General features: G+C 45.4%; 1 protein-coding gene across 2 annotated transcripts in view; it reads left to right on the plus strand.

Moving 5' to 3' along the window:
* Positions 1-13,500, plus strand: part of LOC141139853 (probable cation-transporting ATPase 13A4) — a 203,175-nt gene extending 189,675 nt beyond the window's left edge. The window contains exons 29-31 of one of the 2 annotated variants that reach the window (XR_012243820.1): positions 4,735-4,815; positions 11,737-12,814; positions 12,851-13,500. Coding sequence is in view for 1 of the 2 variants with exons in the window: in XM_073626383.1 (XP_073482484.1) it covers positions 4,735-4,815; positions 11,737-11,991 (336 nt within the window). In the remaining variant the exon portion in view is untranslated. Of the gene's footprint in view, positions 1-4,734; positions 4,816-11,736 lie in introns of both variants that reach the window. The other variant, XM_073626383.1, reaches the window with a different exon arrangement.
* Positions 13,501-15,781: the final 2,281 nt, after the last annotated feature.

Here is a 15,781-nt window from a genome sequence, read left to right on the forward strand (position 1 = left end):
TGTGTATACAGCTGCTTTTTGGAAATGGGACCCGTGGAAGGAAACTGACACCTATAGGACTGGAGTGACAGGACCAACATTACACGCTCGTACCCCTGCAGGGGTGGAGCGCTCCGGTGAGTGCAACCACATTGGGGGGACCACCAGGTGTTACAGCACGGCACTTTATCACCTAAGAAGAATTTTCTGCACAATTGCTATGAACTTTTTTGCACCAAACAACATATGGCTTTTTGATTTTTAGCTGCGATTTTGACACAATATTAATGATTTTTATTGCGTATAATTATTGCACATTTACACATTATTGGTGGACAATTATTGTTTTTGGCACTTTATCACTTTATATTCATGTGAAGATGTAATTATGTTATTTAGTGATGCTGCTTAATATTTGCGATTTTTTGCACATATAGTATTAATTTTCACCTGTTCAAGGTGTTTTCACTAACACAAGGATATATATATATATATATATATATATTTTTTTTTTTTTTCTGTAAGTAATTTTTGGATTATACCAAAAAATTTCTTATTCTTTACACTTTTATTTTTTACATTTGTACTTCTTGCTAATTTTTATCTATACTCCTAACACAGCGCCACTCCCTATACTTTGATCCAGAAGTACAGCAGTGCCAAATAGGTGTAACAAGCAGGGCTAAAATTCTCAGAAAATAGGTACAGGAACTCACCCTCCCCGCCCAAATCCCTTCCCCCAACCAAGCCCAAACCCCACCCCCAGGCACACCTTCCTTAGAGGAGAGAAGTACAGCAGTGATAAATAATTGTAATAAGTAAAGGCTTAGAACTGCGTATCACACAAGGCGCATGGTTCAGGAATGTGTAACACACAAAGTACAGGACTCAGGAGTGTGTATTGTGCAGTTGTGAGCAGTGCATATCACACAAGGCACAGAAAAAAAAATCAGCCAACAGGATAGTACTTATATTTAATGCGAAGTGTCCATTGTTCTCAGAAATATGGAACAATATGTAACATAGAGCCCAGCACAAAGAGCAGTGGTAAAGCATATGTAATATGCAGTCTAGCATACAGAGTGCAGGAGTATGTAACGCAAAACCCATTGTACAGAGTACAGCATTAATAAGGAGTACCATCCAGAGGCCTTTAATATGTAACATGCAGCACAGTACACAGAGTATAGCAGTTCTGAGTATGTAATGTACAAGGTGTTACAAAATTTACACCACTGGACCCTGCACGCTGTGCCATACATTACATACTCTTGGTCACTAACTCTGTATGCTTTACTGTCCCCCTGCAAATATCCCTGGTCTTCCCCCTCAAGTACCCCCCCAAAAGTAACCATCAAATACTCACTTCTGCTTATCTCTTTGCTTACCTCTGTTTCCCCCATCCACACCTAACTCTGCAACCCTCATCCACAGTTCACCTCTTCTTTCCCCTGTCCACAGCTCCACTCTGAACCCCTATCCATAACTCACCTTTGCTCCCCCTTCAACATCTCACCTCTGCACCCCTCTGTCTACAGCTTACACCCCCCAGTTCACAACTCACCTCTGCACCCCCATCCATATAATCTCTAGTCCCCTTCTACACCCCCATCTAAAGCTCACCCCAATCCACAGCGCTCACCTTTGCCCCCTCCCATATTTCACCTCTGCACCTCCAGCTTCCCCTACAGCTCTAACCTCTGCACAGCCTGCCCCATTCTCCACAGCTATCATTTTGCACAACCTGATCTCCCCCCTCCACATCTCTCACTTTGCACAACCTGCCTTCTGCCCTCTGCAGCTCTTACCTCTGTACAAGCTCCCTCCTTCCCAGTTCTCCTCTCTGGACAAATTTCCACCCCCCAGCTGTCCTCTCTGCTAAAATTCCCCCCCTCCTCTCTGCACAAATCCCCGCACTTTCCCAGCCCTCCTTTCTGCACAAACCCCCCCCCCACTTCCCCAGATCTCCTCTCCGCACAAATCCCCTCCCACCACTTTCCCAGCTCTCCTCTCTGTACAAATCCCCTCACTTTCCAAGCCCTCCTCTCTGCACAAATTCTCAGCCCTCCTCTTCGCACAAATCCCCCCACCACTTTCCAAGCCCTCCTCTCCGCACAAATCCCCCCACTTTCCCAGCCCTCCTCCCTGCACAAATCCCCCCACCACTTTCCAAGCCCTCCTCTCCCCACAAATGCCCCCACTTTCCCAGCCCTCTTCCCTGCACAAATCCCCCCACCACTTTCCAAGCCCTCCTCTATGCACAAATTCCCCCACTTTCCCAGCCCTCCTCTCCACACAAATCCCCCCACTTTCCCAGCCCTCCTCTCCACACAAATCCCCCCACTTTCCAAGCCCTCCTCTCTGCACAAATCCTCCCACTTTCCCAGCCCTCCTCTCCGCACAAATCCCCCAACCACTTTCCCAGTTCTCCTCTCTGCACAAATACCCCCACTTTCCAAGCCCTCCTTTCTGCACAAATCCCCCCACTTTCTCAGCCCTCCTCTCTGCACAAATTCTCAGCCCTCCTCTCTGCACAAATCCCCCCACCACTTTCCAAGCCCTCCTCTCTGCACAAATCCCACCACTTTCCCAGCCCTCCTCCCTGCACAAATGCCCCCACTTTTCCAGCCCTCCTTTCTGCACAACCCCCCCCACTTTCCCAGCCCTCCTCTCCGCACAAATCCCCTCCCCCCACTTTCTCAGCCCTCCTCTCTGCACAAATTCTCAGCCCTCCTCTCCGCATAAATCCCCCCCACCACTTTCCAAGCCCTCCTCTCCACACAAATCCCCCCCACTTTCCCATTCCCAGCCCTCCTCCTTGCACAAATACCTCCGACCACTTTCCCAGCCCTCCTCTCCGCACAAATCCCCCCACTTTTCCAGCCCTCCTTTATGCACAAATCCCCCCACTTTCCCAGCCCTCCTCTCCACACAAATCCCATTCCACCACTTTCCCAGCTCTCCTCTCTGCACAAATCCCCCAACTTTCCAAGCCCTCCTCTCTGTACAAATCCCCCCCACTTTCTCAGCCCTCCTCTCCGCACAAATCCCCCCACTTTTCCAGTTCTCCTCTCTGCACAAATCCCCCCACTTTCCCAGCCCTCCTCTCCGCACAAATCCCCCCACCACTTTCCCAGTTCTCCTCTCTGCACAAATCCCACCACTTTCCAAGCCTTCCTCTCTGCACAAATCCCCCCACTTTCTCAGCCCTCCTCTCTGCACAGATTCTCAGCCCCCCTCTGCACAAATCCCCCCCACCACTTTCCAAGCCCTCCTCTCCGCACAAATCCCTACGCTTTCCCAGCCCTCCTCCCTGCACAAATTCCCCCAACACTTTCCAAGCCCTCCTCTCTGCACAAATCCCCCCACTTTCCCAGCCCTCCTCTCAGCACAAATCCCCCCACATTTCCAGCCCTCCTTTCTGCACAAACCCCCCCACTTTCCCAGCCCCCCTCTCCACACAAATTCCCCCACCACTTTCCCAGCTCTCCTCTCTGCACAAATCCCCCCACTTTCCAAGCCCTCTTCTCTGCACAAATCCACCCCATTTTCTCAGCCCTCCTCTCCGCACAAATCCCCCCCACCACTTTCCCAGTTCTCCTCACTGCACAAATCCCCCCACTTTCCAAGCCCTCCTCTCTGCACAAACCCCCCACTTTCTCTGCCCTCCTCTCTGCACAAATTCTCAGCCCTCCTCTCCGCACAAATCCCCCCCACCACTATCCAAGCCCTTCTCTCCTCACCCAAGTACCCCCACTTTCCCAACCCTCCTCCCTGCACAAATCCCACCACCACTTTCCCAGTTCTCCTCTCTGCACAAATTCCCCCACTTTCCCAGCCCTCCTCCCTGCACAAATCCCCCCACCACTTTCCATGCCCTCCTCTCCTCGCCCAAATACCCCCACTTTCCCAGCCCTCCTCCCTGCACAAATCCCACCACCACTTTCCCAGTTTTCCTCTCTGCACAAGTCCCCCCACTTTCCAAGCCCTCCTCTCTGCACAAACCCTCCACTTTCTCAGCCCTCCTCTCTGCACAAACTCTCAGCCCTCCTCTCTGCACAAATCCCCCCCACCACTTTCCAAGCCTTCCTCCCCACACAAATCTCCCCATTTTCCCAGCCCTCCTCCCTGCACAAATCCCCACCACAACTTTCCAAGCCCTCCTCTCTGCACAAATCCCCCCACTTTCCCACCCCTCCTCTCTGCATAAATCCCCCCACTTTTCCAGCCCTCCTTTCTGCACAAACCCCCCACTTTCCCAGCCCTCCTCTCCACACAAATCCCCTCCCACCACTTTCCCAGTTCTCCTTTCTGAACAAATCCCCCCACTTTCCAAGCCCTCCTCTCTGCACAAATCCCCCCACTTTCTCAGCCCTCCTCTCTGCACAAATCCCCCCACTTTCTCGGCCCTCCTCTCCGCACAAATCCCCCCTACTTTCCCAGCCCTCCTCTCTGCACAAATCCTCCCACCACTTTCCCGGCGGAGTTTCAGGGCTTCTCCGCTCTTCGTGCTTCAGCAGAAAAAAAGCCCTAATTAAAACCATAAGTAACATCATGTAACATCACATAAAACTAGCTTATGTGACACATGCTTGCCTCTGTGTTCTAACACGTGTAAGTTACAGTATTTAAGGTTTTGATATATATATAGAGAGAGAGAGAGAGAGAGAGAGAGAGAGAGAGAGAGAGAAAATGTTTACTATATTTCCACCATTAATAAATTATAATTCTTGGTTCGGTCTTTGTTGTCCTCAGCTGGTGTGTACCCCGTATTACTGGAGAGTGAACATCTTTATCATGATGGTTGTTTTATTTATCATGTCGTACCTTGGAGAGGTAACTTACCCATTATTTTCTTACAGTTGTGCATAATTATAATAAACAGTACTAAGAAAAGCATGCAGTTTCAACATGTCTGATATCTCCAACAGTACTTCCCCCCAATCCCTGAATTAGCATTATTGAATTTAGAAATTGACAACCTCTCTCTCCTCAACAGACATGTCGCTACGCATATCCTTTTAGCAGCGAGACTATAGTGTAGCTAGAAGTAAAAGTGAAAAAAAACAAAAACCTGTGACTGAAATTAAACAATTTAAATACAATGTATCAATTCAGCAGCTTTTTCAATCGTCTGATAAATGTGAAAAGTGATGCCACAGGAATTATTCCTAAAACAAACAGCGCTAGCAATGGAGCTACTAATTTCCACAATTAATAAAAACAGTCAGTGAATATATGAATAATTACATAAAAACATAAAATAAAAGTGCAAATATAGTCCAATAATGTTGAATTAGATGAATCTTTCATTTACAAAAAAATGCTCTTTGTGGAAGTGTCACACAATAGTGAACCGATGTTGATAGTGCTCCCAAACGATGTATGTAAAAAGTGAAGGTCCCTACTCACCGAATGGAGTTAACCCTAATTACCTTATGATAAGAGAGGTCAAATGTGCTGTGTGGTCTCATTGACCAAATGTTTGCAGGAACATCCTCCCGTCAGTGGCCGATGATCCGTGGTCCCGGTGAACAGCCCAGAGGAATCTGCCCCTGCTCTCCCACACAAGGCAAGATCCAGACCACGATGTGGTCTCAACTATCAATGGCTCCACTCACGAGCTCCGACCATGCGTCCTAGCTTTGGACGCATGGTGTGTTGAATCAAGCTATAGAACAAGCAACAAGCACAGCTGTTTTCTTGGAAAGTTTGCAAGGACTTTTATGTGACATACCAAGCGATGCAGTCTCAACGATCAACGGTTCCACTCACGAGCTCCGACCAACAGCTTCCTGCTGCTATCCGTACTCCAGAAGGACAACCACGTAGTGTTTCAAAAAGAAAAGAAAAACTGTCTCCTCATAGCATAAACCAGTTTGACTCTTTAATAAAACTTGATTAAAATTGCAGATACAGTTATCAAGCAAGTAGGTAAAGAAAACAGCTTGCTGTAAACACTTGGTATATCACATAAAGTTCTTGCAAACTTTCCAAGAAAACAGCTGTGCTTGTTGCATACTGTCTATAGCTTGATTCAACACACCATGCATCCAAAGCTAGGACGCAAGGTAGGAGCTTGTGAGTGGAGCCATTGATCGTTGAGACTGCATCGTGGTCTGGATCTCGCCTTGTGTGGGAGAGCGAGGGTTAATTCCTATGTGCTGTTCACCGGGATCACGGATCATCGGGCAGTGACGGGAGGCAGCTTCCTGCAAACATTTGGTCATTGAGACACACAGCGTATTTGACCAGTCTTATTATAAGGTAATTAGGGTCAACTCCATTCGGTGAGTAGGGACCTTCACTTTTTACATACATTATTTGGGAGCACTGTCAACATTGTTTCACTGTTGTGTGACACTTCCACAAAGAGCATTTTTTTGTGAATGAAAGATGCATCTAATTCAACATTATTGGACTATATTTGCACTTTTTTATTTTATGTTTTCATGTAATTATTCACATGTTCATTGACAGTTTTTATGTATTGTGGGAATTAGTAGTTCCATTGCTAGCGCTGTTTGTCTTAGGAATAATTCCTGTGGCATCACTTTTCACATATATAGTGTAGCTAGACATTGGAAATCTTCTATCCCCCTTATGATTTTCAAAACTATGGACCTAGTCCAGAATCAATGCTACTACGAAATAATGATGGCCTCAATAAAGACCACTATGCCCGGGTGGTTCTCCTCTGGCAGCCTTGGACACAATGGTTATAAAATAGACACCATACTGGTATCACATAATACACACCAAGCTCTCTTCCTAACATACTTCAACCCTAAATCTGGTATGGGAGGCTCCTAGATCATTTACCTTCCCATAAGGATATTCTGATCTCACCTTAGTATTGAAGATTTAATGTGGAACTTATTAGCTATATTCAACTGATGCATGTGTCACTTGCTTTTCTGTTTCTCCCCAAAACTACTTTATTACTCTGTACATGTTGTATACTTTGAACATGATTGGAATGGAGATGGATGCTTATTTATGTTATTTACATTTTGTCATGGCCTGTTTATATACCAGAAACCTCAATAAAAATGTATTGAAACAGAAAACGTCATGTCATTGACAAAAAACAAAATTATTTCTAGGAGCACTTCCAATCTGAGCTGATGTATTAACAATCTACTAAAGTGGTGCATAAACCACTGGTGTTTCTGTTGTGGAGAATTCTGCTCTCTTTGTCTCAGGGCAGGAGGTCAGAGGTGGCTCTCTAATTAGGCAAATAAGGCAGTCGCCTAAGGCCTCACACTCATAGGGGCCCCACGACCGCCTCATTGAAGAGCCGCCTCTGCTGACAAGTTACAACAATGCCGCTGCGGGTGGCGTTAAGCTCCGGCCAGCAGTGGTTTAACATTGCCTGTGTGCTCCACGGCCAGGCAGAGGAGAGAGAGGACGGAGTGGGGCTCTGTCTCGAGGAGGAGGCGGGGCCAGTGCTGTGTTGTCCGGGGTAGGAGAGGGGGAGGAGAAGGGGAGGAGGTTCCAGCAGCCGGAGCAAAAAGTTTCCTGCTGCTCCGGAGATGCAGATTGTGCCCCCCCGGCCGTCACCTTCCACCACTGGAATGCTCAGCGGAGCGGTCCCCGCACACCCGGGCTGGAGGAGGAATCTGGCATGCAGTGGGGAGGACAGGAAGATGAAGGTCCCGCGGAGGAAGCCCCACGAGCGCTGTATGGAGCAGATAGAAAGGGAGGTAGGAAACAAGAGGTGTCCGGACAGGGCCACCTCTCTCTCTCTCTGGGGCTGTCAATCAGTGCGGGGAGGGGAAACCGAGGCTCCAGCTGCAGGGAGAGGCACAGCTACCATGCCACAACCCCTTCTGCAGCCACAACCACCAACATGAGAGAGAGCCAGCCCCTCCCCCAGCATCCCTCAGCCACAGACTGGTCTTTATATTCACCCCCTGTCCTGTCCCATGCACTCCACTCCCTTCCTCCTGATCATCAGTGTCACAAACAGTAAGGGCAGCTCAGTCCTACTGTGCCCACCTGTGATTGGCAGCCCCTGACCCTTCCCTCTTCCCTGCCCTTACCCCCACCTATGCGGGACTCCACTGCGGGGGGGTTGGGAGGTCCTAGTCCAGTGCTGATCCTCAGCCTTGGTGGGCCAGGCGCTCTGCATCCTGCGCTGGCACTGCCTGCTGATTGGCTTCTCCGCTGCTATCTCCTTCACTGACACCAGCACCGAGATAGAGAACGCAGACAGCACCGAGATAGAGAACACTGACACCAGCACCGAGATAGAGAACGCAGACACCAGCACTGAGATAGAGAACGCTGACACCAGCATCGAGATAGAGAACACTGACACCAGCACTGAGATAGAGAACACTGACACCAGCACCGAGATAGAGAACGCAGACACCAGCACCGAGATAGAGAACACTGACACCAGCACCGAGATAGAGAACACTGACACCAGCACCGAGATAGAGAACACTGACACCAGCACCGAGATAGAGAACGCTGACACCAGCACCGAGATAGAGAATGCAGACACCAGCACCGAGATAGAGAACACTGACACCAGCACCGAGATAGAGAACACTGACACCAGCACCGAGATAGAGAATGCAGACACCAGCACCGGGATAGAGAACACTGACACCAGCACCGAGATAGAGAACACTGACACCAGCACCGAGATAAAGAATGCAGACACCAGCACCGAGATAGAGAACACTGACACCAGCACCGAGATAGAGAACACTGACACCAGCACCGGGATAGAGAACACTGACACCAGCACCGAGATAGAGAACTCTGACACCAGCACCGAGATAGAGAACACTGACACCAGCACCGAGATAGAGAACACTGACACCAGCACCGAGATAGAGAACACTGACACCAGCACCGGGATAGAGAACACTGACACCAGCACCGAGATAGAGAACACTGACACCAGCACCGAGATAGAGAACACTGACACCAGCACCGAGATAAAGAATGCAGACACCAGCACCGAGATAGAGAACACTGACACCAGCACCGAGATAGAGAACACTGACACCAGCACCGGGATAGAGAACACTGACACCAGCACCGAGATAGAGAACTCTGACACCAGCACTGAGATAGAGAACACTGACACCAGCACTGAGATAGAGAACACTGACACCAGCACCGAGATAGAGAATGCAGACACCAGCACCGAGATAGAGAACACTGACACCAGCACCGAGATAGAGAACACTGACACCAGCACCGAGATAGAGAATGCAGACACCAGCACCGGGATAGAGAACACTGACACCAGCACCGAGATAGAGAACACTGACACCAGCACCGAGATAAAGAATGCAGACACCAGCACCGAGATAGAGAACACTGACACCAGCACCGAGATAGAGAACACTGACACCAGCACCGGGATAGAGAACACTGACACCAGCACCGAGATAGAGAACTCTGACACCAGCACCGAGATAGAGAACACTGACACCAGCACCGAGATAGAGAACACTGACACCAGCACCGAGATAGAGAACACTGACACCAGCACCGGGATAGAGAACACTGACACCAGCACCGAGATAGAGAACACTGACACCAGCACCGAGATAGAGAACACTGACACCAGCACCGAGATAAAGAACGCAGACACCAGCACCGAGATAGAGAACACTGACACCAGCACCGAGATAGAGAACACTGACACCAGCACCGGGATAGAGAACACTGACACCAGCACCGAGATAGAGAACTCTGACACCAGCACTGAGATAGAGAACACTGACACCAGCACTGAGATAGAGAACACTGACACCAGCACCGAGATAGAGAATGCAGACACCAGCACCGAGATAGAGAACACTGACACCAGCACCGGGATAGAGAACACTGACACCAGCACCGAGATAGAGAATGCAGACAACAGCACCGAGATAGAGAACACTGACACCAGCACCGAGATAGAGAACACTGACACCAGCCCCGAGATAGAGAGCACTGACACCAGCACCAATATAGAGAATGCAGACACCAGCACCGAGATAGAGAACACTGACACCAGCACCGAGATAGAGAACACTGACACCAGCACCGAGATAGAGAACACTGACACCAGCACTTTAAAGCTCTTAATATATGTAATTTATACAGTTTATTTTTTTGTCGCTTGAATTATTTTTCCCATTATGGGCATGAGTGGGGCCTTATGTCTAGGTTTTGCCTAAGGCCTCACAAAGCCTAGAGCCGCCTCTGCAGGAGGTGATTGGGAAATCTTTTGAAAAGGAACACAAACAAAGCCAAAGCACATTTTAGCAGTGTGAGCTAGGGTTTAAAGCTTCTTTGTAGCCGTATTGCTGTTCTCTCCTGCTTGTCCCAATGACACCTGTACCTCCCATTCCTTGTACTGTCATCACAGAGACAGTAAGTGAGTAAAAGTCTCCACAGTGGAGGTAGAGAAAAAAGCCTGACAGACATTTTTAATCCTATCTGCTCTCACATAGCATAAACAAATTTCCTGGAGTTGAGGTTTTAATTTAGTTACAACTTCACAACGTTACTTTAAAGAGGAACTACAGTCTGCTCACATAATTTGTAATGAAAACATCTTTGTCATTCTGAAGCTTCCCTCCAACCACTTTGCATGTTATTTTATATATACTGTGATTCTGTACTTGCCAAATATGCTGCAGAAATCTCCCTCCACTGAGTCTGGCTGCAGCCATTTTACCTGTGGGCAGCTGAAGCTGCTGCATGTTCACTTCTTGGATTTACACAGACACACAGAGGCACACCTCTAGCTCTGCAGCTTACATTGGCCCTCTTATGATTCATCCCCCTCCCTTCCTGGCAAACCCTCACAAGAGTGAGAGTGAGGGAGAGAGCTGTGCATGATGTCATAAGCCTAGTCTAATGACCAGACAAGAAACAGGAAGTGGGCTGTATAAGGTAATTACTGGCAGAAAAAAAATGTTTTACTTTCCAAAGTTAAAACAACAAGGGCAGAAGATTTAATAGATGGAAAGTTCAAAAAATGACAGAAGGACCACTTTAAAGGTGCATTGCCAGTTACAAGGCAAAAAATTTAGATGTGTACAGGAGTCACAGCCTACTTTCTCAGCACTTTCTAAGGCACCTATTCACCTCACTGCTCTTTATCCAAGATGTGGTACTCCCAAAATGTGCCTGCTTGTGATTCTGGAATGCTCAACAGTGGCTATTTGCTTTTTATAATACAGAAAGTTTGATGTAAAAACTGTAAGAAGATTTTTTTCATAACGATATAGTTATCTTTCAATATGCTTTGAAATGTTGAATATGAAATTTGGAGAAAAAAAGCAGTGAGAGCAAGAAAGAAGGAGAGAGAGAAAAGAGAGAGAGAGAAGAGAAAGAGAGAGAGGGAGGGAAGGAAAAAGATGAAAATATACAGCACATCGTTAGGGAAGCTCACTATTACTGCCCTTCTACTGACTCAAGGCCCATTTCAACAAGCATTGCCGGGGACAATTCTTGCAGCTGCATGTGTATATCCCATTACAGCTTGGAGGGGTAGTCGGTTTTGAAGGCGGTAAAAATGCAGCACAACCATCTATTCCTATTGCCCTCTAACCACAAGTGTAAATTAAGCCTCAGTGTGAACTTTCTCACTTTATTTCAGTTGGAGAATGTGATGATGACTTACTTGTAGCTCACTTGTTCCTTGGATTGAAATATTTAAAATGAAATGTTATGACAGTGTTGGTGGGAAGTAAAGTGTAAACCATTTAGATTTGATTTTTCTGGATTTTTCTTTAGGAATTCTTCATTGAAAACCGAAAACTCTGGCTCTGGTTAAAGAGAATATTTAACTACAAATCAAAAAGTCAGTATAGGAAACTACAGAGGAAACTGCAGAAAGATTCTGAGTGGCCTCCAAAGAACAGGACAGACTTTGCAATTCAGACTGTTTCTGTAAAGAGCACTGATATCAATTACAGTAAGCCCATCTCCAGCAACTCACCACATGGGAAAGAAGTGATTTCAGAACATACAATTGTAACAGCCATGTGAGTGCGAAAATTAGAGACTTTTCAAAACCCAAGACATTTTCTGTTGTGGTGTTTACTGACTACAGCAATATCCAGTGACATCTAGTCTCATGTAAATGTTTTTTCTTTCAGTCTAATTCCAACTTATTTCAAATGTACATTGAAATATGGGTCCACATTGTTTTGCTTCCTATATATTAACATTCCTAGCATTTTCCTTTTGTAATTAAGAAATCAAAACAGGGTTTGTGTTTACTGAAGTGTGCAGAAATTCTAATGTGATCAAAAAGGTCACCTTTGCTAAACCACCTCATTTTTAAAGCCCAACTGTAAGCAATTTTGTTTTTCTAAATAATCCCCCAAGGATTTTTAAATAAAGAAGCTTCTCTGGCTGTAAACTCACCTTCTCTCCATTGCTATCCCCATAGTAATTTAATTCCACAACTTAAAGTGGAGGTCCACCACAAAAAAAAAAAATGCACCAAAAAATACCTAAAAAATTGGAGGAAAAAAAAAAATTTAACTCACCTGAAATGGCTGTTGCTAGGCAGTCTTCCTAATCTGCCTCTTCCTAGGCCGCGGTGATGTTCTGTCTTCTCGTCCCCACGTTGTCTTCTGGGGAATGGGGCGCGGTGTGTTATGGAAACTGTGTGTGTCCCACAACACATCGCGTCCCATTCACAAAGCGCTGCGCGACTCGCGCATGCACAGTAGGAAACGGGCAGTGAAGCCGTAAGGCTCCACTGCCTGTTTCCCTTAGTTAGGATGGCGGTGCCGGGACCCGAGAGCAGAGAGACGGGTCAGCCTCGGACGGCCTACATCGCGGGCACCCAGGACAGGTTATTGTGCTTATTTAAAGTCAGCAGCTACAGTGTTTGTAGCTGCTGACTTCTAATTTTTTTTCCCGGCCAGAACCCCACTTTAATATCTTCAGTCTTTCAGGTTGAATGACTCTGGTTAGGATTTAACCCAGAAGACTGGAGACTTTCAGTGAATGCCGTGCATCGTGGTCTCTAGTGGAGGCATCTCCACTTATAGATGAATGATTCAGAGACCTGTTCATAACACCAGACCTACTATCTGCATCATTGTGGATTGCCCATCCCTGGGAGAAGATCCAAAGAAGAAGATGTCCCTGTGCATCATTACATTACAAAAAAGGTATATTATAAAAGTTAAAAAACCCAGAAAACTAAGAAGAAATCATGCTGACGGGTGCAAAATCAAGCCGCTGGCAAGAAGCATTCTGATATACTATGTGGCAAAATAAATAAACAGCTTGTCATGCTAATCGTGATGATACCTAAACAGAATAATCATACAAATAAAAGTGAGATTTCACTTTTATATGTATGATTATTCTGTTTACATAACATCACGGTTTAGCATGGCAAGTTATTTATAAAAAAAGGAGGGGAGCAATGAGATTTGGGTGGGTATGTCTAAATTTGGGTCTAAAATATTATGCACAGAAACTTTTCATTTTGTGATTGTGCTGAAAAAACTTCCTAGTTTATACTTCCTATTTTTTTTTTTAAATCCACATCTAAGATGTATATGTAAGTCTCGGGGTCATGCAAAGTTTTCACATTTGTGCTAGACCTCATTTGTTTCCTTTTTTGTTCAGTTATGACACTTCCAAGTATAGATATGTAAATATCACAGGTGTTCTTCACTTTTGTAGAACAGAGTATAGGTTTGTAATCTGCATATTTAGATTCATTTTCTGTAAATCTTTTTATTTTATATTTGTCAGGAATTAAATCTGCATCTTCATTTATGTCACTGCTAGCACATTTGTCTTCTTGCTTCTTTTTTTTTTTGATTCAGCATTTTCAGCGTATGTTCAATATATTTTGTGTATTGCTTATATTTTTGGGGCATATTTCCTGATGTCATCTAATAGATAGCCTACTGGTAATCATATTATATACTTTTAATCATTAAATACGAATGTGCCTGTATTTTGTTGTGCTGCATTTTTTTATGATTATTTCTGTGTATTTTTAAACCATGATAATTGTAAACAACTTTGTCCATGTAGGGGTGCACATACCTGTAAGCATGAAAGTGGGTACTCCTTAAGCATGTTTATTGCAGAGTGGGGTCAGGGGCCTACAGCTCTGGTTTCCTTATGTAAGAGGCTACCAGTCATGTCAGTTCATGGAATTGTAGGTTGCACTATATAATAATAAATAATCACACTACAACAGGTTGGAATAAAATTGGCCGCGGCACCTTTATTGGTATTAGAATTAAACAAATAACTTTATTCAAATAAACCATGAAATTGTACGAGAACCCCCTAACGGGGCTTTAAAGCAGCCAGAAAAATGCGATGTTGATGGTTGAAAAAATTCAGTTTTATTAATACAAAAAGTATATAAGTAGCATAATATAAAAATCACTAAAGATAGGTACTGACTAATCGAGTCATGACATGATCTGAGTATGGCATACCATTGCAATAGACAAAGCACACAATTAAACCAGGCACTAGGCACAATGCATTAAATGGCGACCAAGGTTATCTTAAAAGTAAATTCTTAAAAGCAGTAGCAACAGATATTGCCTGTGATACCATACATGTGTGTGGGGCAACAGAAGTTGTATACGTTAATCCTGACGCGTTTCGACCCTTCCCGGGTCCTCTTCAGAGGATAGTTGCCCCCTATGAAAAAGGTCAACATGTGTCAGACATAGCATCGAAACCAACAGTACCAGACTTATGTACATGCACCATCATATTAGAGTTGTCTAAATCATATAGTTACCTATTATAGAAATTATGACGTTTCCGCGTGCAGTTTAAGTATTGTGAGTTGTTATATTTTTAGGTGGTGCAGTTTCTCTTTAGTTCCCCTGTCTCCCCCGTGTCAGAGCAGCTCCCAGGAGAGCGGGCGGTGGGCCAAGTGTGTCTTGCGAGGGATCACATCTGTTCAGATGTGATCCCTCACAAAACACACTTGGCCCACCGCCCGCTCTCCTGGGAGCTGCTCTGACACGGGAGAGACAGGGGAACTAAAGAGAAACTGCACCACCTAAAAATATAACAACTCACAATACTTAAACTGCACGCGGAAACGTCATAATTTCTATAATAGGTAACTATATGATTTAGACAACTCTAATATGATGGTGCATGTACATAAGTCTGGTACTGTTGGTTTCGATGCTATGTCTGACACATGTTGACCTTTTTCATAGGGGGCAACTATCCTCTGAAGAGGACCCGGGAAGGGTCGAAACGCGTCAGGATTAACGTATACAACTTCTGTTGCCCCACACACATGTATGGTATCACAGGCAATATCTGTTGCTACTGCTTTTAAGAATTTACTTTTAAGATAACCTTGGTCGCCATTTAATGCATTGTGCCTAGTGCCTGGTTTAATTGTGTGCTTTGTCTATTGTAATGGTATGCCATACTCAGATCATGTCATGACTCGATTAGTCAGTACCTATCTTTAGTGATTTTTATATTATGCTACTTATATACTTTTTGTATTAATAAAACTGAATTTTTTCAACCATCAACATCGCATTTTTCTGGCTGCTTTAAAGCCCCGTTAGGGGGTTCTCGTACAGTTTTTTGCACTTTTGGGGTGTGCGGCCTACCTGTCTACACTCATGTGAGTGCCTTTGTTATTTGTCTTGATAAACCATGAAATATAAATAAATATTCTTTCAAATTAAAACCAATTCTAACTTGCTCACTAATAGGACTCGAGCTGAAAAATTAAATTCATAAAAAACAAGTCCCCCTTGATTCAAGGGTGACATAACCACATAATAGTGCCAGCGACAAGGGT

Source organism: Aquarana catesbeiana, linkage group LG04 (genome assembly GCF_042186555.1).
Source record: "Aquarana catesbeiana isolate 2022-GZ linkage group LG04, ASM4218655v1, whole genome shotgun sequence".
NCBI lineage: Eukaryota > Metazoa > Chordata > Amphibia > Anura > Ranidae > Aquarana > Aquarana catesbeiana.